The sequence below is a fragment of the Coturnix japonica genome, chromosome 4, assembly GCF_054131305.1.
Source record: "Coturnix japonica strain WE chromosome 4, WE-NBRP24, whole genome shotgun sequence".
NCBI lineage: Eukaryota > Metazoa > Chordata > Aves > Galliformes > Phasianidae > Coturnix > Coturnix japonica.
In genome coordinates, this window is record NC_140666.1 from 19,428,436 (window position 1) to 19,455,761 (window position 27,326).

Below are 27,326 nucleotides of genomic sequence, written 5' to 3' on the forward strand. Positions count from 1 at the left end.
CGAGTCTGAACATGGCGGCTGTGAGCTTAGAGGCGAGCCGGGAGGTGTCTCACCAGCGCCTCCCATATGGTCTAGCGGTTAGGATTCCTGGTTTTCACCCAGGCGGCCCGGGTTCGACTCCCGGTATGGGAAGGACTTGAACTTTTTGCTCCCGCATCATTTTGGAGCTGCTCACACGGCAACCAACCAACCGACCGACCAACCTGGCGACCGGGGCCGCCCAGCAGTGCCACAGGTTGACGGCCATGGGCAGCGCTCAGAGACACCCCGAGGCACGGCACCGAGCACGGCGGGATGGAGCCCTGTACGGCATCAGTGTATGCGAGTGTGCACGGCACCGCTCTGTGCGTTACTGCTGCTTAGCAATGGCAACGGAAAGCACAGCCTGCATGGCGGGGCCTTTACAGCGCTGCGCATGTAGCGTACCGTACTACGCACGTTGCATACGGTACCACGCATGTAGCGTACCGTACTACGCATGTAGCGTACCGTACGGCGGGCACACAGCGCAGCGCTACGTTACCGTAGGGCGCCACACCACGCATGCGCTTTACTCTCATTCATGCCCGGCTGCACAGCGCCCTCTGCTGGCGGCACGGGACCGCGCATGCGCACAGCCTCGGCCAGCTCCCCCTCAGGAACTGAAGCTCGAATGGCGTTTCCCAATTGAGATACATCTCCAGGCAAGTGTGTACGTGGAATATTGCTTGAAGTTGGAAGGTAGAATTACAAGAAATAATGTATCTAACAGCTTCCAATCTTCCAAAAAGAATTAAGGAACATAAGATCACATGTTAAGATCCATACAGTATTTTCTTGCCCCACAAGAAGCTCTTGGAAGATTCCTGTGAATGACATTTTAGCTTTCTACCCTAGAAAAGTAACACAATCTTTTATTGAAATGCTGTTTTCCATGAGTATCTAAGAAGTGACAAGCCTTAGAATGCTAAACTAAAGGAGCAGTTACATATCTTGCTATGGAACAGGTTTCAATATAGGCTGAATGGAAATGTGAAATATTCAGAATATTCAGTGAAGGACGAAGGATATTTGTTAAGCTGAGAGGACTATCAGAACCTCTATCGTGTCTCAGTTCTTGAATGGTCATAGTGTGGTGTCAGTTTGAGAGGAGATGGATCTGAATACTGAATGTGGGGCCAGATATACTAACAGTGCCTGAGGTGGGCTCTTAGACAGGAAAAAAACAAGACAAGAGAAACCAAAAGAATGACCAGCAGGCTAATGCTCCTAATTACAACCCTGTAACAGATGATATCTGTAGCCTTAGGCAAGCTGCTCCAGCACTCTGCAGGGCCTGACAGCTAAGGAGGAAATGGCAATGAGCAGCAGGTACAGACAGGCTCTCTGATGTGCATTATAACTTGCCATTTTGTGTGGATCAAATAGTTACCAAGCACTGATGGACTGGTTGAGTTCAAGGTACTACAGGAAATCTCAATGCTCTCTCTTAAATCCCCTACAGTCAGCCGTCCTCTTGATCCATATACAACACATGGCTGGTTTTCTGACGGTGCCGATCAATCCCTCTGTAGCACTGTAAGTTGGTTGCACAATTTGTTGTCTTAAATATCTTTAAAAGCAGGGAACTGGCAATGAGATGTGCACGTAGATAAACCTGGTCACACTTCGTAGCATGTGGGATTTGACACTGAGAGGTACCTAAATTAATTTTGACAGGTTTTCTTAAACTACGGGTTGTTTTCTTTTGCTGGTATAGAGGCACTGAGGCATTAGTCTGCCAGGCAGAGATATTCCCAGCAGCACCACAAAGTCATTTGATCGGTATCTGCTCAAATACTGCACACCACGGTGCTGAAGGTCTCTGGGTTCAGTCCTGAGGATGGTGCAGCAGAGACAGCAGGGATGGGAAAAGCCCCAGAGCTGTTCAGAAAGTACAGATCCCTCTGAAGGCTCTCAATACTTGATTTACTGTTTGTACAGACAGTGCTGAAGCATATGGAGTATACAGAATGATCATCCGACAATAAGAAATGCACTACGTGTACTCACCTGCTTCAATGATACGCATTTGTCCTGAAAGCAGTAACTCTCCCAGAAAACAGTTTGTACCGAGGTTGCTGTGAACAGGATTAATGTGGTCATTTGAAGAACTGGGAACAAGGAAAACCCTGCAGCTAAAAGACATTCTTTGGTGTGCAGACAGACAGCCTCACCTACACGGCTGATATTTATCCAGAGATAGACACACACATATATGCACACATCTGCCAACCTGCTGGGGACTACGTCATTGCTGGAGCTGGTAAGCCTTGCCAGTGCTGGTTTTTCTGTGAGAGCCTCAGCTGAACATACTGTTCAGATATGTATCCAGCTGTTCATAGAGAACAGTAATCACAACAGCAATGACTTTCAGAGCAGAGACTTCAGGCAACACCTGAGACTGCAAACCATCTCAGTAACTACCAGCTTGAAAGATTCAGGCTCGTATCTTCTGATTCCTTCATCTCTTCCCCTTATACTCAAGCTTAACCTCATCCTCCTGTTACGAAACTCAGGTAACAAATTACTACCACCGATGTGCCCCTGGGTGTCCAACACAGCAGTTACTCATGGTACAAAACATGCCAATGCCTCATGCATCAGAACTCAGCTGGCTCTGCAGTGATGGCATTTGATTAACAGCACAATAGTATCCGGGATTCTTATCTATGTATTTCTTGTCAACTATGGCTCTGAGCCCTATCTGAATATGACATCTTTAGATATTTAATGTTTTGATATAACCGTGACTACCTGTGACTTCTCTGTCTGTCTACAGTGACGGGAAAGGCCTTGAATCTGCCTGCTGCCAAAAATATCAGTTACTGCAGCTTGGCATAGTCCAGGCCCTCCCCTAGTACTTTGCTTTAAGGCGTCTTAAGCAATGGGTTGGTCCCAGAGAGACCTGCTGTAAACACCTGCCTTCACCAGTTCTGCACCATTTCAGCTACCTCAGATAATTCAGCTTCCAGACAGGACAGTGCTTATCTGAGAGTCACAGACAGTGAATGCAGAGCTGTCGATTTCAGTCCAAAACTTATTATTTTCTGGTAAGTGTGTAGTGACGCCTTCAAGCAGTCAATTAACCTCAGCAGTACTCTGGGATATTCTCGAGGCTTTTTCCGAATGCTCTGTGATAACTATAATGGATTATGCTATGCACATATTTCTATATTCCTTCTCTGTCTACTGAGAGCCATGGAGATGCCAGAAAGACAAAGTTCAACAAGTCCATGTGCTGTGCGCTGAAGTGCGGGTCTGAGAGGGAAGGGAAGATCTTCTGCATTTGCTGTCCTTCTTTGGGCCTTACCAAGAGCCTGAATTATTGAACAGGCAACACTTCATTTCCTATGCCATTGCATTCCATAAACTTACTCCTACCATTGTAGCCTCAAGTGCACTGATCACTGCTGTCAAGCATCAGCAACTTATCAGGGAGGCGATCCCTGTTTGCAGGATCTCAAACATCACCACTTTCACCTTATATTCAACTGGCAATATTTTACTGACCTATGAGCCCTTCCTGTAACCCCTAGCCACGTAACTCCAGCAAGAGCTACTCTTCCATTTAACAGCAGTGTATCTAAACGCACAGCTTTCCACAGTAACCAAGTGTATAATGGCAATCTCACACTGTACTTTGAATATTCAAATAAATTGAAAACATGATGCATGTTTAGCAATTACAGACTCCTCTCCAACTCGGTTCTTCCAGCTCCTTTTGTTCTCTCTCAGCTATCACTGTGGCATGGAGGCAACCCGAATATGAACACTGTGATTCCAACCTTGTTGCAGTACAGAGTGAAGGAGACCAGGGGACATCCTATCACTCCTCCAATTCCTACTGCAGACAGCCCACGGGAGCAGACCCAGCCTGCAACAGTGATTCCTTCCACCTCTACATTCCTTTCAAGGTGGGCAGGAAGGTTCCTTCTGTCCTTGTGCTTTCAACACAGCTCCCATACTGCACAGATTGCCAGTTAACCAGCAATCTCTGCACAGTTCTGACATCCTGTATGCTAAGCAGTAACAGGTGACCTCAAATCCAAGGCAAATCTCCCACATTAAGTATAACCCAGTACTACAGATTAGCATAATTTCCCTCAGCTCTGCTGATGATAGTAAAAATTAATACATCTTAATATATCAGCAGTTTTAGATTTATATTTGAGAATGGAGTGGACCCACAGCAGTCAATTCAAACTCAGCTCTCTATGGATAGATCTTTAGTCATCATCTACAACCCAGACCAGCTGCACATCCAAGCAATGATCTGTACACAGATGCTTCATTATGTGCAGAAATGAGTAAGAAGTTAGAAGACATCTCAGCTAGAAGCTCTGTCTGTCTCATAATAAGAGGAAACCTGGGAAGTTCAAATGCAAAACCAAAACAAACTGGCTGAAGAGGCTCACCAGCTCAATCTGTCCTGCAATATATCCAGAGGCAACAAACTGTGTCAATAACACAAGATGAGTTGAAACTGCGTGAGAGCTAAAATGATCTGCAGAAGAAAATCGATGCAGACAAACCCGTGTTAAGGAGCCACATGAGAGATTAGGAAAGATCAGTAGCTTAACAAGAAGGTTTTGAGGAACAGAAATATTAATCACACTTATTATGCTTTGCAGTGCCTTTAAGGCAGAGCTTGCCTAACAGAGGTGCTGCATTCCCATTGATTTCCCCGTAAGGTCCATGATGTGTGAAAAATTGAGGAGCTGTAATGAAAAATTATTTGCCAGCTAGACTGGAAAGTTAGCTTCGCAAAAGTCACTTGTATGCAACTTACATAAAGCAGGAGAAAAAACCTACTGTTCACAACAGGGTAAGGAAAACAGCCTGTGCTGTTTTGTGCAGAGCTTGTAAAGCAGGTTGGGTTTCCACAATCAAACTAAAGAAATTACAGTAACATCTAGAAAGATTTTTTCCCACCTGGGCAGCCCTTCAAGCTCATTTTTTGTGCCAAGCGGAGGGTGGATGACTTTTTGGGTGCTTGTAAATTCATGGCAAAACAGAAGGAGAGGAAAAGGAAGCATTTTCCATCTTCAGAAAGTTACAGTGGAAAGGGACTGCCGTTCTTCTTTAACACAAAGGAACAAGGTTGTTTTCACTTCACCATCAGTACAGAAACTTTATTTACAAGAGCACCTGCCTTTCCAGGCATGCTGTACCCCATAGGTATCCAGCACCCCTGTGCTGAAGCACCTGCCTTGAATTAAAAGCAAGCTATCCCATCTTTTGCTCAGGTTTTAGCCCCTTCCACCTTGTAACAAGATCAGAGTGTACCAGTTATTAAAACCTCGCACAATCACAGCCAGCAATACTTTCCTTGCCTCAGCTGTTTCTAAAATGAAATACTGGCACTTTCCCACAAACCTTTATCCCTTCTGAAATCCTGCTCAGCATTCTGGACTGACAGACGTTGAGGCCCCAGAGGAACTTCTACCGAGACTACATGCAAATGCTCCAGCACTAACAAAGCCTGCTCGTTCTGTAATAACACACACTGTTGCCCCGATGCCAGGATGTCACAGGAGCCCTTTGTGATGGTAAGTCTGAGGTGCTGTGCCCCACTGATGCACACAGCTGAAGAAAGGGAAAGAGGACAAACATTTGTACCACTTCTGTGACCATGAAGACCAAAGTGATGCCCAGATTCCTGGGAGGTGCATGTTTGAAGAAGGCTCATTTCAATAACTGAGAATAATGCATTTTCCAATTTCTCAGTGCAAAGAGCCTGCTATATCCACCTACCTTCTGCACTGAGCTCTATATTTCTGCAGCCACCTTACTATCAGAATCTGTGCTAGAAAGTCACAGCAAATTCAGGTACAGCCACAGATCTTCCTTGCAGATCCACCCTGTCACCCAAGGCAAAAACATTTCGGCTCACATCTCTCACCGCTGGGCTGCAGCAGCCCAAGTTGAGTGATCATATCGGCTGATGTACTTTGTCACCTTGATGTGCACTCACAGAGAGAAGCCACCCTGGGCACAGGGTTTATTAGTGCACAGCATCGCCTCTGGATCTCACATTGCACTAGAACCAGCTATCACTTACCCAGCCCCCTCATACCTCCCTTTTCCTGCCAGCATTAAAATTGTCGGATTGGCATTTTCAGCATGACTCTGCCAAGATGAACTTGAACTACACACACATCTGTCTTCTTCACATCACTGTGAATCTTCTTCCAGAGTTGTTAATCCTTCTCCTCCGGGAACGTACCTGGATGGTTCTTTTTTCTTGAGGATAATCAGGCTGTCAGACAGGATTCTAGAAAGGACGCGCAGTTCCTGATGCACTTTCTATTTTCTGTATTTCATTGTAATTGGTTAATTTAGTCCCACTGGAGCTGGAAATGGACAATTAGGAGTTCAAGGACAATTCTGGTATTTTGTTTTTAAGTAGCATTTATAGGTGATAGTTAATCAGAAGCATATTTCAGAACGTACGATTAGGAGGAGTCTTTAAGTTAACAAACATTACAGGATGGAACCAGAGAGAGCAGGAGAGAAATAAGCATTCACTTGCAGTAAACCACTGACACAGCTGTTGCGATAACCAAACTGGGGGGCCACAATAAATAAGGTAGTTCCACAGGGTACCCCTCAAAGGGCCGAACAGATACAGAAAGCATTCCCCTCCTGCATCATTTCAGCTATGAGAGTATCCCACTGGCAGCATAAATCTCAGGAATTGGACTAGATTACATTGAAAGGTCCCTTCCAACTCAAACGATTCCGTGATTCTAGACTGCAGTGTATAAGAACAGACACATACATAAACCCAGAGTGCAGTACATCAAGGGAATGCCTTTGAAAGGAGAAAAGAAAGAAGGTATTTCTTGCCATGTCAGTCTTCCTTCCTCAATCCATACAGCAAGTAGAAACTCTAATGAAATGCAGCTCCTTCTGGGAAGAGCAGCACAAAACAACTGTTATATTAACATAAGGGAAGGAAACACTAGGGACCTCCAGTGTGACTACATCAGACATCAAAACTAGATCTATTAAGCAGCTGTGTCTACAGGAAGCGAGAGACCACAATTTACCATCTCACCTGAAAAACAATTTTCAGCAGTATAAGGCTGCCAGCAGCAATGTATCTTGCCAGTTTATTGGTAAATCACAAGAGAGCATCTTCAAATGAAGCATCAGTGGCAGGCAGTGGTTTCTGCACAATCCTGTGCTCACAGCTTGGAAGATTCTCTGGATGTCCCAGCAGAATCAAACAAGATAAAGAGAGATTCAAGTAATGAGTAATAAAAAGGCCTAGGAAAGCCTGCCTGATCGAGGACAAATGTGATATTGGCAAGAATTAATGAGTGTGGCAGGACAGAAAGGAGCTGATGGTAAAAAGAACACGAACGGGTGGCAGTTCAGATCTAATAAGATTTAACGTTTCCAATCCCACTTTGGAAGTCCCAAATCTTATTTCATTTATTTTAAAATGAACCACCTGAGCATTCAGATGTGAGTTCAGCTTTTAATTCCACCAGAGGCAGAGAGGACTCGGGGTTAGAGTTGTTCAGACAGAACCAACCAACTTAAATTGAATCCTCCAAAAAGAAAAGCCATTTATGCTGAGAACAGCCTCTCTCTAAGCAGAGAATCAGAGGAAGATTCTGGCTGAAGCCAGGCAGTGTGAAACAGGACCAGTTTTCTGTGTTAATTAATGGGGCAGCTTCACAAGCCCCATGGTCATTAGTATCCCCTAGCAATTCCTCACTCACACAACCTGAAGGTAACATTGCTCAGTAAACACTCTTCAGCCATGAAAATCAGTGTACCCTGAATATTTGGGGTGCTGAGCCATACCGTGTCAGCCCTGCTTGCAAACCACCGAGAGGAGGCCAGCAGGGCTCCTCTGTGTAACACACAGCCAAGCAACAATTCCCCAGGTTTTATCCCAGTTGCAGAAGATGGAAGCTTGCTATTCCCAGCCACATTTATTTATCGCTTTACTCTGGTCTCCATGGAAACAAGTCATGATATTAGAGGCTGAAAGAGGGAGGTCGGGAGGTCTGCAGGAGCTGCTGGGAGCCGGTGGCACAGAGCAGAACAAATGCTAAAACTAGAAAAAGTGTAATTTCTCTGCAAAGAGCAATGAAATAAGTGGCAGGAGAGTTGAAAAGTACTAAATGTGAGAGGCCTGAACTTAATACCACTTCAATTATTTAACGAGATTGTCTCATCTATGTATTTGGATGAGTATGATCATACTGCAGGACCGCCGAGGTCGTCTCATCACTGCTTGCAGACAGCATCAGCTTATTGTAGCTCTGCACCCCCTGGGCACCTTTGAATTACTTTTTATCAGCCCTCCCTAGACGAGATGAGCAAGGAATAAAAGCCCTGAATCCAGACACTCGGAGCTGTGCTTGATCCTACAGAAATCAGTGACACCAAGTGAGCTCAGAGGTGGTTCTAAACAAACAAACACCGAGCACAGAAATAACACACAGCTATCAGATGATGCCATGTGAGCCTGCATCTCCATTCAGAGATGGTTTTGCAAGGGACCGCAGCCAGACTGTGCAATTAACACAGTACTGACCAACTCTCTTGAGCTACTGAAATGCCTAAATTGAGAAGAGCGTGAAATCTCTTCCCTTATCTGCTCTGTAAATGAGAGAAGTATTAAATTAAAAGCGTATTTCAGACAAGGACCACAGGAGATGGTAGGACACTACAGCATGGGCACCAGCCTTTTCCCCTCCAGCATTTTACGTTTCCCTTATAGAATGTCCATCATCCACTCTGCAGCATAAAAGCAAAACGCTTTTTTTCCCCACCCTACAGGACAAACCATTTGAATCATTTCATTTCATTTGTAACGAAGACCATAACCTACATCCTTGATAAAACCTCTCATTTGAGTTACAGAATAGAGGGCAAGCCCAACTGAAAACAATGGTTGTAAGAAATAATGGCAATGCCTGGACAAGGTTTCCTGTAATTAACCACTGGCATAATTAAAACCAAAATCCCACCTCTAGCCTTGCTTCAGATCAGCTTGTTGCAAGCTTTTGTCTGCCACACTGAAGAGTGAATCAAGTTTTGTCTCCCTGCGTGTGCAGTCTTCAAGTCACCCATGACCTCTGTTGGCCATGTTCAGTACATTCAGTTTCTGGAGTCTCTTGGTAGAAGACCAAAGCCCACCCAAAGGAAAAGTTTGTTGCTGTATTTCACAGAATAAATGTCTGACAGCCACAGATATTTTAAATATGTATTTGTTCATTTTGCCTTTGCTTTAGAAAGGCTATTCCCACTACACTGAATTGCAAAGCGTTTCCACAATTACGGGGCAAACATCTGAATTCTCTGAGATGGGAAATTGCTAGTGATCTCACAGAGGGCTGAAAAGACTCTCAATCTTTAATAACTTGGTCTTTAAGAAAGGACAGATTATTTCCCAGTACTGAAGTGCCAGGTTTATTCCAAGTAGTCGGCTGCTACAAAATCAGCACTGATACCACAAGTTCAGAGGAGGTGTCAGAGGATCTTCTGAGGGGCTGCCTATGAGACAATTTCATCTTATGTTTTAATTTAATTTGGAACAACAAGACTTGCAGGATGCCCACATAATGTCAGTGCAAAGTGGTTTGTTTATTTGTCTTCTTGCCAAAACCAGACAGGTGCTCTTACTGAGAACATCTTCAATACAGAGAGCTGTAAGTGAACTCTACTTCACATATGTAGAAGCAATAAAGCCAATACTCATCGGCTTATCTTTAAGAATCTAAAATTGAGAAGGCTACAGGGAGCAACTGAGAGTTGCTGTGGCGGGTATTCATCTGCCAGAGTTCATGGTATCATCTGTGTGGTCAGAGGGCCTCAGCCTTATGGGAAAGTCCCATAGAGTTTATTAAGAGATATAATCCAGCTGACCCTTTTAAATGATACCCGAGAGTTCTGTGCCAGATGAGTTTTATACCACCTTCATTCCCTGTCCCTCTCACACCAACTATACACACCCTGTGGAGATGAGCCAGGGAGGCTGGAACATAAATATGCCCAGAGGCAGCACATCCATATTGCCCTATCAGAAAGAACAAAGAAAGAAATCGGAACTAATTAGTATTGCAATGTGTCTGAGGCTGGATTTAGCATCATTCAGCAACCACAGGCAGTGAAGGAATGAAGAAAAATGGAGCCAATTTGTGGTTCAGTATTTATTAGCATTTAGATAATATGCCTCATCCATCATAGAAAAGGCATGTTTCAGAAGTACCGATGCTCGTGAGTTCCGAGTGCCCAGAACCCTTGTAAATCGCATTCCTCCCATCCTGCTGAGAATAAAACACATTCATCCAGTAGCACTGCTGGGGGAGGACATTTTTTCCTTGTGATGGAAATAAAGACTGATGATGCAAAGGAGTCATAAAAGCAAGAGGTTGCAGATTAAGACAGAAGCAATCCACTCCTTTCCAGTGACGCGCATTTGTGATTTACAAGCTGCCAGACACAGGCGTGGGATTAAAATGGGAATCAAATCCCAGTTGACACTGACAGAAGGAATCAAAAAACATCCAAAATCTGCATCCAAGCTTGCTGCTCTGTAACACGGCTGTTATTTTACAGGCACAGGAGGGGAGACCTGAGATTGTGGGAAGGGGAAGGAGAGGTTCTGGAAAAGAAACTATCAAAAACGACAGCAAAAAAAAAGTTTGGTTCCTTTGTTTATCTTGAAGGTCAGTAACTGCAGGCAGCAGCAGATTCACAAAGGACTGAACAAGAGATCCATTTCCAGATGTTGCAACCATCCACCCTGCAAATCCCAAGCAGCCTGAATGAGTACTATGTGTGCCCTTCTCAGTGCAGTTTAATCTCTACAGGGCCATCGCTTTGTAAGAGACAGATTCTTCCATCATTTATTGCTCAGGGTAGAGGAGATAGAGACACAGGTTCACAGCCTTATTGAAGTCTTGGAAAGCGTGTTGTATTTCTCCATTTTTCTAGTTTATTCTCCTGGCATTCCAAGACCAGACTCCCAGACATCTCATTAATGTGTGACTCAGTGAAAGCCTAAGCATATGACCGGACTCAAAGAATCAGAAAATTAAGCCTAGATGTAAGCACACTGATAAAGGAAGGCCTATAAAAACTAGAACAGCAAATGAGTCTTTTTCTGCAGCCTTCTGCTCTGCTAAAGTTTTAATGATATCTGACTTTTTCATCCCACCTCAGCATGGGAGAGTTATCAAAAATCTTGGAGAGATTCTAGGAAGAGAAACTTCTTGCCTTTCTTTATTTCAGAAAGTAAATTGTTCTGGGTCCTAAGTAGTTGTTAGTTTGAAAACAGTCCAGCTGTTCAGTGTGGTAGCAGCTGTTAACTAAAAGAAACCCAACAGAACAAAGCGACACATTTCATAATGAGCATCCATCTGCAAGGAATATAAATCAGTGATGCTGACTGTTAACACAGGGGTGACACTGGACTTACTGTTCCCAGCCTAACAGCTCCAGTTTGTGTTTATTTTTTTACATAATCTTTGACAGCACGGGCAACTTAAAGGATCCATTTCTGAGTAAAATGGCAGTTCCTGGGCTGTTACCAGTGGATGCAAATCCACAGTAATGCCACAGTAATAAAATGTTAAGAGCAATTAACTCATAAAACACATTTGACAAACAGATGAGCTTCGAACTCTCCAGTGGCTCAGGACTATAATGAGCAAGGAGTTTAGTGAATAAGGACGTTTTAATTCAGGAACACGCCATTGACATCAGTGCTACACATCCACGTATCCTGAAAACAATTGGTGATACGCTGAATGAGCAGATGCGTTTCTTGAGATTTCTGTGCCAGCAAATACCGGAGATAAAGGAAGCTTAAAATAACAGCAAGTTGCAGTTGCATACAACTGTTTGTAGAAAATTGAGTATCTCCACATTTTCTCCCCACCACGTGCATACATGCTCATAAGGTAATATAATTTAAAGCCATGGTGTACCACTGATTTCATTTATATGTATATCTACCCCATAATCACCTTGCCACCATTCCCGGGGTCTCATAGAAACAGCTCTGCTGAAATCAAAACTCACTTTGCAGATGAATTACCTCCTCAGCAGGCAGTACAGACCAGTGCCAGCCCTCCAGCCCATTGCCCTGTTCCCAGCTCTCTGCAGGCTCAGGCTGCTCCTCCTGCCTGGGCTCAGACCCATGGCAACCACACACATGCAGCCCCTACCTGGAGCAGCAGCGCATCACCATCCAGACCCCAGCCTGCATCCTCTGATTTCCACTTCTTAAAGTAAGTGTATCACCCTCTTCTTCAGTCTTTGCCATCCCACGTTATGGCGCTGCCCGGGATTAAAACAAAACATGAGATGACGTTTCAGGCACTGCAATGGAACCTCACCTCTTTACTGCCACCAAAACATAGCTGCATTTCTTTAGAAGCCAGAAAACCTCCACTGAGCCCAAGCAGCAGGCAAAACAGCTGAACCAAACAAATGACTAGCAGCTCACCCATTGCCAGCGACAGCCGGTACCAGAGGGGGCTTGTAGGAATGAGTGCGCTTTTCCATCCTAGATCCTTCTGAAAGCTCAATGAATTGGGAATGTCAGTGGCATTTTTGGTCATGATCATGGTACAGAGAGGTAAAGGTGTGTCCATGGCTGGTCCTGCTGGGCACACCAGGAGGAGCCATCACCACTGCTACCTTCACTGTTTCATCCAACCCTCCTTCTTTCCGCCTCTCCCTTTGCTGTCACCCTCTCTGAATATGCTTTTGCATTGTTGCTCCTTCTGGCTCAGTGTCTGCCTTCTGCTGACTTTTCTGCTTTGATGATTACAGATCGTTGGATTCACACCTGTGACTCCACAGTCTCTCTGCCTGCCCTACACAAGCAGCCACCCACACAGCTGCAAGTGAGTGACATCTCAGAGCGACAAGTCCTACAAGATCGGCACAACATTCTGGGTATCTCTGCCCAGAAAGCTTGAATTGTGCAAGACGGGACACGAAAGAGAGCTGAGTGATTTGCTCAGTGTTGTAGCATATCAGCCTGACTGGATGCAAATCTAAAGCATTTGGCATTTTGTTTGAAAATCCTAAATCCTATCATAACCCCCACGCTTGTTTAACCCGTGGCTTGAGCTGTGTGACACCACTGTAGGGCACATGAGAAGGTCGTGCTCACCAGAGAGCTCAGCTACTGGCTGGTACTGTCCATATTACCTGCAGCACTGCTGAGCCAACGTCACATTCATAACATGCTTCCCAGCTCTATTTCTATTCAACAGGAGCTGCGGATTATCATTTCAAGGAAGGTTTATGGTTCTTCTCAAATTACTGTACTGAGACTGTGTAAAGAAAATAGCAGGAAAGGCCCCATTAGGGAATTTAGGAGCCATTCAAGGTCTTCTCAAGATTAATAGCATTTTTACAGAGATTTAGTTGCCTGCCTTTCTGCTCATGCTTCCAAATAGGAAGCTGAAGCAACTTAACCTAAAATCAAATGAAGCTACTTATATGCATAAAGTTAACCAACCACTTAATTAGTTTCCTAGTCAGCCTTTTTTCCTAAAACGAAACAGAGGGAGGCATCCATGGTCATTTGTCTCACAATTGAAATCCTTTTCTGAAGGAAAGATTGTTATTTTGCTTTCTGTTCAAGGGGAAGAAATCTGGTGCATACAAGCTTGTTGTCCTCTAAGAGCAATGTAATGCTCATCAAAATCCTCCTGTGTTTTAGTATGCCTCTCTGAGCATCTCATTTCTTAGCTAACGGTGCCATGCACCACGGGTAGACAGAACATGTTCTTGCACTGCAGCACGTTCCTTCCACTGACGAAGAGACAAAATGAATAATAAGAAGTGAGATGTTAAGAAGAAAATGGAGGCAGACAGCCTCTCTGCAGAGCGCTGCTTAAGTAGAAATCAGTTATTTCATATGCTTTGTTCAGAGGCGGCATCCCTACCACTTTACACACCCCTTGTCCCTTATAATAAACTTCACAGCTAATATTGAGTAATCCTTCTCCTTTCCCAAGCACAGCATCCCAAGGTTGGTCAGCCAGGGCACTGATATGTGCTGTGCAGACAGAGGAATAAGCTATCATGGAGGCTCTTGCATACACATTCTCAACCTTCATTTGTATCTTCATCTTCCTTCCTCATCCAGATACATTCCAGTATCTCTCCTGGAGCATTAAAATATCCAGACACATGTACAGGAGGTAAGAAGTGAGAGCTATCTCATCTTGTAAGCAAAGTGATGGGTAGCCAAGACTCACAAGCCCAGATCCTGCTGCTGAAACCTCTTATATGCGTCAGAATTAATACTAAAGGTCTTGAATTAGTTTGAAGGAGACTTAGGTGGAAAAGAATAAAAGAATAAAAGCAAGCAGACCTAGTTTGAGAACCCACTTTTTGCCTCATCTACAGAGCCTAATCCTTCTTCAGATCTTAATGGAAACGCTCCTTTGTAGGGTAGCAAGAGGAGAATTTAGCACTAAGTAAGTTGAAATCTGGGTTATGGGCATAGTTGCACATTTCAGTGAGGCTAACATGATGTAGTAACACCACGTAAGGTAACTGGGATTAAATGTTAGCAGCATTCTCACTGCATTATGACAGCAGCCAAGCAGCACTCCATCCGTGTTAAGCTACAGCAGACTGCATTGGAGCAGCAATTGCATCTTACACTGATGGCCACCTGAAAGAAGAAAACTTTAATTGCAAAGAAATTAAAAAGTTACTTTTCCTCTTTCTATGATGATAGAGCACTATGTAAGTTCTGCAAGAATTATACATGGGAAAAGTTTAACATGCCTTTTCTGCCATGACTTTTGCTACCAAAAGATAACAGGCAGAGGTGCCACAGCCTTCTGTCCCCATATTTCTGTGTGGCAGCAGACGCAGGCGGGCAGAGGGCTGATGCAGACATCTGTGTCACTTTCCTGATAACATCTGACAACGTTAATGAGATTCAGGGATGACTATTCGTGGTGAAAGATCAGAAATGGCTCCGCGTCACCGCTGAATCCTGACAAGAGAAGATGTGTGAGTGACATATCAGAATGGGAGGAGGAAAGATAAAAATGGGCAAGGGAAAAAGCTAATTACAGTCTGCAGCCAATTGAAAACGTGTCTCTTGAACTCACTATCAGCACCGCGATCTGATTTTTCATCTACCACACGGTGCCTGATAAACAGTGACACTCTGTTATTAACATATTGCCATCCAGTACCTACTAATGCATGTCAGAGCACTCCGTGTGGTGGTATTTTCCCCTCTATCTGCATCTTTTTTTTTTTTCCTTTCCTTTTTCTTATTTTTTGCTCCTGTGGTCAGATGAGAATCAAACAGGAAGAGTTTCTTGCTAACTCCTTTTAACATCTCTGATAAGGTTCTCTGGGATCCTAATGGTACATCCTAAACTTAGATTCAAAAGCAGACAATCACTAATGGCCTCCTGCCAGCGGTGGAGATTCTGCTCTTTCTAAAGGCTTTAAAGTTCCCTGCCGTGGACTGAGCAGTTTGGTCTTCTGACACAGAAAAGCTGTCAATCATCTCAGCCAGTGCCCTCACTAAGCAAAGCACTTCATAAGCCATATGACCCAGCCAGACAAGACATGGAACAGGGAAAGGCAACAAGTGGCTTAGATCTCTATGGCATTATTAGGCACAGGGATGAGGAGCCGACATGCTCAGACATAGGCTGTTTTTCTCCCTACTTTTCACCTTTGCCTGAAAGGGAATATATCAACAAAGGGAAACTTTAGTAAGAGTTTAATCAAAGCTTCAGGCAAAAGGGCTGGAAGTCTGTTGTGTCTGCTAAAAGGCTGACAAAACTTTAAGGTCTGTTGTCTGGCAGTTCTAGCGCTACATTCCAGACTCATTATCAGGCTAAAACATAGGGCCTCATTCTAAAAATGCAGGGCTGGGAATGAGAAGAGAATCAGTCCCAGGGACTCTTCGATATATTATATGTACTTGTTTGCTTATTTACTTTACTGGTCCATATACGTGGCCTTTCCTCATATGTATGCATGTTGCTCTATTTGCATTTGGCAAAGACACGGTCCATTTCTTCCTCTGCAAAAAATGATCAAATGAAAGACAAGGTTCCTTCAGACAGGGTGTCTGGAAGGATCAAAGGGAGACAGTTGATCTTCTCAAGCTGGTATTGGAAGCAGAGAAAGAATAGTCAATCCTTGGATGAAACGTTGCTTTGACTTCAGCTATTTATTGGACTCACTGTCTACTTAGAGGCACAAGGATGTATGTGGCCAGTCTCAAGCCAGTATGTAGTGAACAAAACTCCCAGTCACATCTCAGATGGTGGGTCTCAGTATTGTGGCTATCCTGTTCATGTGCTCATCTGAGCAGCATGCATGGTGGATATGGAGGGATTTCTGATAAGGAAGCTTATTACATAAAGTACCAAAAAGTAAGCTAACGATAGAAAAAGCTGGCAATGATACCTAACCTTAAAACAGGAGTCCTCTGGAAAAAGATCTGATCAGGTAATTAAGGGGTATATAATAATGTAAATGGGCAAAAGGGCTAATTAACATTTGTAAAATCAACCTCCGTTCTGCTGTTTTCTGATTACAAAGTTCTTCAATTTCCAGCCTTTTTAATCTGAGTTTAATGTGACTTTTTGTGTACAAAAAAGAGCTTTCTTATTAGCTGTGCCTTGTCTGGTCTCTTACTTGCATGCCTGCCTGGATTGAGTCACAGTACAATGAGTCTCTTGCCTACTGAAGTCATGTAATTATCTCAGGATCTTAAATTAAAAATAGGGCTCCTGTAAACCTCTCTGCTCTGAAGAAAACCGTAAGTAGACAAATCCAGAATAACCACTGTATTTGTGCCTGTAGAGAGACCGAAACAACAGTTTTGAAAGATATCAAATGTCTTGTGTATCCTAATAGAAAACTAATTATTCTGGCAACTCTTTCAACACCATCCCACTAGGGAACTCAGTCATCCCTGTGGATATTTATGGGAGTAAGTACTTAGAGAGATCTCGCTGATGATCTTGTTATTACTTCTGCTTCTTCTGAAGATAAATCTCCTTTTTCTTCCTGGGTGAATAAATGAACCCGGTGCTCAGAAGCACTTTGGGCCCTGCCTTGATCCCCTAGCATGCTCTTCTGAGTCTGGATTCCCACGTGCCATCTGTTAATTTATGCCCTGGCTCCTCTGTCCTTGCCTTAGCTTTGTGGCTATTAAGGGACTGAGAAACTGCTCGAACTCCTGCTAAATGCAGGTTCAAACAGTGTTCCTGTTTGCAGAGGGGGGCATAACTACTTGCAGTGTCCTTTGGCATCTCCTACCTCCAGCATCCTTCTCTGGAGTGTCAGAGCACTCAGCAGCACCAAGAGGAAAGAACTGCAAAGAGAGAGGCTGCAGATGAGAGATTTCCAGTTATTTTTAAGCCATCTATCACATGCAGGCAGTTCATGTTTATGGAATATGGTGCAGGAGTTATCTTAAAGCCAAAGCCCATCTTCAGCTATGCATATCCTGGACAAATCTGAAGTGAACCATACCTTCTAACCTCCTTCCACAGCCATTTCTATGGCAGTCAGAGAAAACATTTCCTACAGGAACAGTTCATATGAAATTTGTAAATCTCCCCTTGGGGAGGAAACATCCATTTCCCCTTCTACCTGTCATTCTTCTTCCTTTATTGAATCAATAAGGCATGAAATTTGGCAGCCTATAAGAAAAAAATGAGCTGTTCATATCAAAGAGAGCCTGGATGGATAAAAAAGCCCACACTGTTAGGATCTAGATCCAGTTAATAGGAATTTAAATAAATAGAAACAGAATCTAAATGTAAATGAACATTACATCACCACTGGCATTTAAGCTCATTTTCAAATACAGAATTAGAAACAAATTTAACTTGCAGGAACGTGCTGTGTATTCACTGCTCTGAGGACACAGGTCTGAATATTTTGTCTGTAGCTTCTGTCTCCAAACAAACCACAGCTGAAAATTCACACTGGACATGGAGGAATTCTGCAGAAGGGGCAGATCCCTACTCCCTGGTAAAGGAGAATAACAATTAACAAGCTCTTGCTTCCCTGCCTTTAATTTTAAGCTGCTGCAATATGACAGCTAGTGTCTGAGTCAGCCTTGCCCCTTTGGGATGTAGTCTGAATCTCCTGAGTGGCCGCTTCTGTGCTTCCAGCCACCAGTACAGGTTCTCCATCTGCTCAGATGAGGGATGCCTGTTACTGCCATGCATTTACATCATGAAGCCCCTTCTCTCTAACGATCTGTCGAGTGTAATTTCCCTGAAATAGTTAGCAGGAGGGCAGTGCTGTTTCTATGGGACAGTCCTTGTCTAATCAAAGGCAGGCAGTGGGTTAGCTGCTGAATGAACACTTTCCAGCTGGGCAGTAAGGTACTCCTCCATTTGATGAGGCAGCTGAATGTCACCCCACTGTGTCCTGCCTTCAGGGATGACAGCTGATTCCTTGCTTGGCTTACCTCTCTACAGCCTGAAAGTTCTCATCTCTTACCTCCAGAGATCATTGTTCAAATACCTGTGTTTTCCTCTTTGCATAAAGAAAGAAATTGCTGGTAGTTGCTCTAAGCTAATATTACCAGTAGGTCACTGCAGCTTTTCTCAGTGTCTTCAAGCTGTAAGAGCATTTTTAATCCAATTCTGTGTTCTGACTGCCAACCTGACGAATGTAATTTTTCCCTACTCAGAGGTGAGCCATTCTGCTCAACTACAAGATTGAGGTCCATCAGTTAGATGAAGATGCAATGATTATATCTGAATCTGGTTCTTTTGAGCGTGACTGTGTCTCACACTGCCTATTAAAGAGCAAAGTTTAACATTACTCTCACTCCCACTAATCCTTTTGTGTAATGTCACATTACGTATTTGCTTCTACAGCTATTTTTGTAGTTTGAGGTCTTAACTTGCATCTTCCAGCTTCCATTTCCTTTGAAACTGCATCACATTTAGCAGTACAGATTTCATCTTCTTCATTAGCACACAAATACACAGAATTAACTTTTTTATCCCACTGAAATTACAACACCTACGTATTTCTTTTCTTGGGGACACACCTTTGCTCAGAGATTTTTCAAGTTTAGGAAGACACAGCATAATAAGGGGGAGACAATTTCCCCCTCCACTTGCTGCCACACTAATGAGGCTACAGACAGACCCCATAGAGATCCTAGGACTCTGAAATCCTTTTACTAACCTTTATTCTGTCTGGATGGTTTTATTAGGATGTTAGCAACGTGTCATGCTATAATCAGCAGGAAGGTCTTGTTTATTGCTTGCTTGTTTGAAGACAAGCAGAGCATACAGCCCTAGTGAAGTGGAATCTAATTACTGGGGTTTTAATGGAAAACCACTATGAAGAGATGTTGAATAAGGCATGCATGGGAAAAACCTTGTTGGATGCACTGCTATTTGTGTAGCATCAAAATATTTTGTCAAAATACATGACTAATTTTAATCGATTTCATATTCTTAGCAATTATCTTTGAAATTCTGCAGCTCGCTGTGGTGACTGAACAATACCTGCTTATGAGTCGTTGATCTCCACTGACAGAGAGACTTGTTCCTCGCACTCGCTGGTAATGCCAGTCTTCAAATTCACTCCTGAAGAGTAGGAAACGCTTTCAATTGTCAGGTTCAACTCAAATAGCAGATACACATCAAGAGATTTCCTCCATTTACTGTTCTAAACTGTTACATTTTCTCCGGAGAGCAAGTCTGCTTCGTGTCTGCTGGCTTCAGTTCAACTTGCTCAACATCAAGCAGATTAAACGTGAAAGTATACGATTTAATTCTAGCAAAGCAAAAGGCTCAGATCTTAATTATTTAATGGGAAAGAAAATTACAAAAAGAAAAACATAAACAAAAATGCAGTTTTAGCATCCAATTTCTTTCCCAGCTGACATCTCAAATCCTTGAGGTTTGCACCAGATATATGAACTCCAGACCATAAGATAAAAGATTAGTAAGATGGATGACAGAGGAGGTTTTTAGAGATGCTTTGTCCAACACTTTTCTTTGTTCTTGGCCACTTTCAGAAGTTCAAGACATCATATTAATATTTCATAGTCTTGGATCCCATGGGTCAAAACTGTTTATGAAAGGCTTCTGCTTGGAAAATATGTCAGCTTCACCTTGGGGAAAGCAAGTGTCTAAATGAAGGAAGAGTTATAGGAAAGGATTCACTAGATGTGCTCACAGCTCATCTCCAGCATTCTGTCCAGATGCCTGTCCCAAGCACCCTGTCTCCAGCAATGGAGACTGCTACAGATGCTTGGGAATTCAGCAGCTTTGCAATAATCAGCACATGAAGAGGAGAAATGCCTAAGTCTTAACAAGGAACAATCACCACGTGTCCTGCCTCTGGAGAAGGCTGTTCCAGGGGATGCTGGATGCTTTCTGCTGTGATCACCATCATCTTTCACCACATCTTTCCATTTTGCTGCCTTATTTCAGAGCCATCTCATTTCTCTCCGCAGAATAACGCCCAGGCCATTGAATCTTTAGCACTTACAGACACTGTGTACCACATGGAGGAGCACTACTAGGCAGGCACACCTCCCTCTAGACCAGGTTGCTTAAAGCTCCATCCAGCCAGGCTTTGAATGCTTCCAGGTAGGGGGCATTCACAGCCTCTTGGGGAAACCTGTTCCAGTGTCTCCCCACCCTCACAGAAAAGAATTTCTTCCTGATATCTGGTCTAGATCTACCTTCTTCCATTTAAAACCATTTCCCTCATCCTGAATAAATCATCTAGTTTCTAGAAAGTCTCTTGACAGATGAAGAAAGGCAAATTCATGCAGAGCAATGTTAAAAGAAAAAAGAAAGAGAGAGAAAGTCAATAAACATTTCCTCTCTTTTTATGGAGAGAATTTGGAACTACATTTAGATTTGTAACCAGAAAACCACTAATCAGTATTCTGAAAAAGAACTGTGTCCACAAAGGCTTATCTTCAGTGTAATGCAACACAGGGTCAGTGTTGTTATCAGCTATCTCTAATTTCTACCTCTCTGAATAGATCTTTTCTGTACCAGAATTCCATTAGAAGATCAGTCAAATGCTGCTTTCAGCCTGAAATCATTACCTTGTTGCAAAGGATCTGAGACTTCAAAACTAAAGAGATTTTTCCTTTCTTTTATGCCCACCCACACACACAAATGCGTAAGCTCCGAGATTGTGGGAAGCTTTTATCATTGCTGGGTTTCTCACTTGATTTGAGATCATCCAGTCTTTCCTTCCATTTGTTTCCCTGTGACATGTCATTTCACTGTGGAAATGTGTCATAGGTGCAAAAGAAACTCTACAAGGCACAGGACGGAAGAAAGTGAATAAGGAAAAAGTTAAAACCTTATTATGGTAAATAGCAACATCTGCATTCAGGCTTAAGTGAACAGTGACAAGAAGCAATTTAAATCCCAGCTGTCGAGCCTGCATAACACATATTTAGCAACACAATGGGCACGGATCACTACTGATGCGACTGCCAGCAAAGCCAACATCACTACAAACAGGACTGCATGAGGGAGAGTGCACACCTCTGCAGATACTCTGTCAGACAGCATAAAGGAAGGCCCAGCAATGCGGAAAATAGAAGCAGGCCTCCCAAGTGCTGTGTGTCTGCTGGCTCTTAATGAGGAATAACCTGTTCTGGGAAATGAGTGAAAGTTGAGATGACGGATTTTGTTGGAGCGGCACCTGGCAACCTGTGAAGTGCTTTGGCTTTGGAAACCAGGCTTCTATGTGCACAGATGATGATCTGCCAGACAGTTACCCTTGGCAAGGTGCTGGATGTGCTGGCTCTGAGCACTTCTAGGTAGAGATAGGAACAGCTATGTGGCCTCTTATTAAACACTGTGCCCCTTATTTTGTCCTACTGTTTGCAGTAATGAGTTGAAGTTCAGTAAACATGAAGTCTACAGAGGCAGCTAAAGAATATTGGAGGTGATTGTCCCTTATACAACTCAGACATTCTGATTATTTTGCCAGGAATAGGACTGATAGGGTTTGAAATAAAATTCTTAGATGAGGGAAGATGGGAGAATGGCCTTAGTCTCTTATTTGCCAGCAGCAAAACAATAGAGGAAAAGGATGTTAGACATCTGACTGAAGGAAGGATGGCACCCAAATGTAATCCTGCCCAATAGGGTATACATAAATCCTTTAAAAGACAGAAGGAAAAAAAACTTAAATATTTCACAACATATGCATTCGCTCTGATTATCTGTAAAGCATCATAGATGTGCTTGGCACTTTACTGACAGAAACACTGTCAGGTCTCTGCCTCGGGGCACCTATAATTAGAGCACAGCAAGGGAAGATGATGGAAAAGAGTGTATGGGAGGACAGGGATGCAACAGTGAAAGAGTGTGAAGAGCTTTACATACATTTCTCCAGATCTGTTGTTCTTTTCATTTAAATATGATATATTTAAAATCTAGAAGTGAGAAATGACAGAACTTCCAATATTTGCTCCACCAACTTTCTCCTACTCCAAACCAGAACAGAAAACTGAAGTTCTGAAACCTCTCATGAAACAAATGCATTCAGAATGGTGATCTGAAGGTGGGACCACGGAACTGCGTTACTTCGCTAGGTGGAAGCATTTCATTCCAGCATTCTGAAAAGCACCACGTTCAGACAGGAGAAATGAAAAAACAAGCCTTCAGCTTTGCCACTGAGAAACACGGATGCCCACAGCACAAAGAGTTTTTGAATGTCTGAACGTTTGTTTGCTACCAAGTTTCGTAAGAGCAGATGCTCTTGTGAAGTGATTTGATGTGGCTGAGTGAACACTTTCTACAGGAAAACAGCTTGGCAGAAATCTTTCAACCAAATCCAACACTAAGATCATATTCCCAAAGAAGAATCAAGGACAGCACACTGGGCATAGAACAGTGGTTTTTGATAGAGAAAGAATGAAGGAAGAAAGATGACTCCAGAACGGCTGTCCCTTCAGGGAGGCCAAGAGCACCAGGAAAGCTGGTTTCTTTCCCAGGATTTGAAGTAATTTCATAATTGAAGCAACTTTCTTAGTGGAGCTGGCATGAGGGCTAGGAGACTATGAAAGCAGTTGTGCAAGTTCTAAAGAGCAGTACTGGTGTGGCACTGAGCCCCCAAAGCCCATCAGTCCAAGAGCTGCCAGAAGTTGCACACTGATATTGCTGTGGTACTGAAGAGAGGCTGGACGTCAAACAAGGCAGCTAGCATTTCATGGGGCCCTGTAAAACAAAAGCCCTTCTTTCGTTACAAAAGAGAAGAACTGAGATGAACTCATAAGTCCTATGGGAGCCAAAGAGAGATCAGCTACTGACTTCCAAGAGGACACCGCTGGCCTGGAGACATAAACAACTTCTGTTCCGCAGCCCCATGCAACGAAACCTGAGCAGGCAACCGATTTCCAGACCTTTTCAAGTCTATTAACACAGTTCTGAAGCACACAGCTCTTCCTGAGATCCAGAATTGCCATTAGAAAGTCTCCATCTATGTCTTGCAGATCAGTGAGTCACTCTGCATTTTCCTTCTGCCTAAAGAAACAATCTGACTACGGAGGAATGAGAAAGGCAAAATATTTTTTGATCTTGCATCTAGATTCTGAGGAGAAAATAACCCGAGTTAAGCCTTAACTTGATTTGCACTCACTAGAATAAACCCTTGGGTGGTCTAATATCACTGATAGGGAGGGGGAAACACATTGAGTAGATCAGTAAATGTACCCTGCCACAGATGCGCCATTGAGAAGGCAAGCACATCAGGCTAGGAGCAAAGCAATGCAGAGCAGTCACAAGCCACGACATTCACCCTGTGCTGTAATCAGCCAGAGTGCCCCTTTCTCCAGCCTTACAAACACTAATGGAGTATCCGGAAACCTGGAAAGTGGCAATGAATTACTCTCAGCAGGGTAAACCACTTGTCTGTGGAGAAAGAATTGTGTTCCATGCCATTCATAATACAAACAACATCAAGGCAAAGGTTAGCAGGTGGCTGCTTCCCTTGGAGCTGTAATTAATATCATCTGAGCAATGCAAAGAGACCCAGAGAATGCCAGGTGTCTCCTCTCTGCAACCATCTGTGGAAAAACAGGATGTTGGTCCTGATAACAGAAGTCTTTCCTGCAAAGCAGGAGGTTAGAAGGATGGGGAAAATAGATTATTTGAAGGAGCATCAGTTAATAGTGTGATCCTATAGCATGTCTCTGAGTGTGAAAGATGTCAGCAACAGCGACCAACAGATCTGACCTTTCAACATCTGCTGCCACTTAACATTCTTTCTGTGGATGGCAGATAATTGCTGCTTGTAAGGCTGAGTGGATGCAGTAAATGCTTTTCATGCCACCAAAGAAATCTAATGATCTGATCTGAGTTTGGGGTATACCACAATTCTGCACCATTTCCAGTAGGACTTATCATCCATCCAAGAACTGATGCATCATTAACCACCTATTCCATTGGATATTTCCATTAATTTACCCTTTAAAAAGAGGCTATACAACAAAGGAGACAGGTAGATCTTTTAGGTTGCTTATATAGCCTGCCTTGGGTGTGCTTTCTGCCCTTCTCTGACAACTGTACGGAGAAAAGGTCTGGTACTATAGGACAGCTAAGGATCTGTGCCAAGTCAGTGCAACAGTGGGGCTGTCTAGGCCTCCCTGCTCCACCAGGAAGCCTACTTTAATGCACTGACCACTAAATTGCTTTGCACAGAGATAGGAAGAGCCAGAGGATGGTATGTTACTGTCTCTGATAAAAGGGAACAGATCAAAAATGAAAATGTTCTGCACGTCTGACATTACCAGGCCGAGTTCCTGCTTTGCACCACTTGAGTAAACAGATTCTGAAGAAAGTCACTTTGATACCGTGCTGGTTTTCCCCTACAAGAAAGTGCTCGTAGGTGAACCTAAAGGCTTTTAACTTACTTCTCGGTGTCCTTGCATTGTTTGTGTCTTGCTGCTGCTAACATCTAAAACCGTTCAGGGAGTGATTCTCGTTCCTCTGAAACCATTGCTTTCAGTTCCACTTATTTGCTCTGTGGATATAAGGATGTAAGCCTGCTAATGGCCGGTTTGCAATGAGACTCGGTGGAATAGTTTTCCAAGGAACTTTGGAGTGTTTCACAAGCTCAGATTTCTGCCTCTTCTTCCTCTGAGCAATAACCTGCTACTGTTTGACATTTCTGTCTCACTCCCTCCCACAGGGAGCATCAGGGGCTTACATTGCTTACAGAACATGAGGCCATAACATGGACTCACAGTGTTCTGCCTGGAACCAGGTACTATTCTCACTCCACCCAATTCCAGGGACTGCGGCAGATCTGTAGCAAGAGGTGTCAAAGGCCACGTTCCTGTTGACTACAGAAAGATGTTTTTCATATGGAATCGCATTTAAGGGCTCTGGAGAGCAAAAAGTTTGCTGTTGTGAACATCCGCATTCAGAATTTCTACTCATTACAGCAATCTGTGCTCAGCAACTCCAAGATTAATTAGCAGCAGCAGCAGCAAGACTGACAAAAATGAGAATATTGTGCTCAGTTGTCTTAGACGCAAGTTCTGCAAACCCCAAGACTGTACCCTGAATGTAAGTAACCTATTCCTCTCCATTCCCCTTCTGAGTTATGACTCATAGAATGTTGGCTTCAACTCCAAATCAATCAAGTTTTTTTCTGCTGTTCCTCTGTGGCCTAGTAAAGCCCAGATGTGGAAAACAACACCAAACTGATAGGATTGTTATTTTCCTCTATTTAAAGAAGACTAAAACTATTTTAAACAAGTCTGATTTCCCTTTTTTTCTGTGAAGAGCTGGTATTTAATAGACCCTGCGATGGGAAACATTAAGTTAATATAAAATTTAACATCATGGAGTTTCCCTGTATGCATCTCCTTTTTTCTGTGCTATTTTAATAAGAAGATCAGAGCAGAAAATAGAAATATTGTTTTAACTACTGTTTCTGTACTTTTCTGCAACCTCCTATAGATTTTCAGAGCTCAAGCTGTGCATTAACAGGCCTGACAGCCTTATTCTGGATGTGATCCCAAAAATCCACAGAGCTCAGAAAATTCATCTCAGTGAAAAATATTTTTCAAGAAATCAGTGAATAAAGGGCAAAGAGTCCTCCTTTCCAGATGGAACTGCTTGATTTGTGGATCCACTGACTGCCATCACTCACTCACAGCTTCCAGTTAGAGTTCCAGTTATACTGGTTCAGACTTATTCTTTCCACATGCTCCTGGCATCCTTTAGGTGCTCTAAGGAAGCTGAGGATACACCTTTCCTCCCAGGTACTATCACAAAGCCCTTCTGACCAACTACTGCTACAACACAACACTAACCTTGACTCCTTATCCAACACCAGTATGTTCCATGATGGAAAAGCTGATGCAGGCAGTGCACTGCCCAAACCACAAAACCCTCTGCCAGCTGTAGAAGCAGACTCAGTCCCATTCAGATCTCTATGGGTCAGACGCAGCCTTGCTTAGCGCTCATGCTCAATAAGCTGTATCTAACAGATATAACAGTTTATAACAGATGTGCTTGATTATGGAACCTGAGGCTCTGTAGTGCAGATTCCTAATGTGCCTGCCTTGGTACTTGTTACAATCGTTAATTATAACTATATGCAACAATAAATTATGTAGGACAGCTGTGCTAGCAGTGCCCTAATTTGTGTCAACCCCCTACGGTCCCATTGGAAAAAGTGATCTAGGAATGCATATGCTGAAGAAAGACACTCATTTCCTACTGGCACGTTTCACTGAAGGTATCATTAACACGGCCAGTGATTGGTTAGAACAGGAACAGCAGCACTTCTAAGCCTTTCATTCCCGTTACCAGGATTCTTCAATCATATCTCAATAATGTCAATTTGCTGGCACCATTCGCACAGTTGAAAATGGCCCCCTCAACTCTTTAGGCACCTTGTATTTAGCAGTGTTCTACAAGGGTGCAGCACTGAGAGGAAAACACACATTAGTGCTGATCAGATAATGAGACACTCCCGGATAATGACTGCCATTCTGTGCTTCAGCAGGTGCCATTTCACCACATGCCAGCTATTGGGAAGCAGAGAGGTCACCATTACCAGCAAAACGCTACTTATTTCACCTCCTGCACAAACCCATGCATGCTGTGCACTGTGGCTTGTGACACTGACCTCAGCTCAATTCAGACTGTCTCCTGCCCAAGTATCCCTGTAGAATGGTCTGTTTGGTCATGATGGCGTATTGCATCACTGCAATACAATAATTAATTATACGTTCTTTCTGCTGTAGTGACCCACTGACACACAGAGATCTCAGATCCCTTTCGTATTTT

At 43.4% G+C, this 27,326-nt stretch overlaps 1 protein-coding gene and 1 non-coding gene across 6 annotated transcripts in view; both read left to right on the top strand.

Annotated features, from left to right (window-relative positions):
* The first annotated feature begins 60 nt into the window (after positions 1-60).
* Positions 61-132, top strand: TRNAE-UUC (transfer RNA glutamic acid (anticodon UUC)). The gene has a single exon. It is a non-coding gene; the product is annotated as a tRNA-Glu (tRNA).
* Positions 133-220: 88 nt separating this feature from the next.
* The window catches only part of LOC107312810 (uncharacterized), a 49,894-nt gene continuing 22,788 nt past the window's right edge, over positions 221-27,326 (top strand). The window contains exons 1-4 of one of the 5 annotated variants that reach the window (XM_085546163.1): positions 221-315; positions 1,484-1,557; positions 3,757-3,935; positions 12,829-12,994. In XM_085546163.1, coding sequence (XP_085402289.1) covers positions 246-315; positions 1,484-1,557; positions 3,757-3,935; positions 12,829-12,850 — 345 coding nt within the window. In that variant the 5' untranslated portion in view covers positions 221-245 and the 3' untranslated portion in view covers positions 12,851-12,994. Of the gene's footprint in view, positions 692-1,483; positions 1,558-3,736; positions 9,237-12,828; positions 12,995-27,326 lie in introns of those variants that run through there. The other 4 variants (XR_014945667.1, XM_085546162.1, XR_014945665.1 and 1 more) reach the window with 4 other exon arrangements.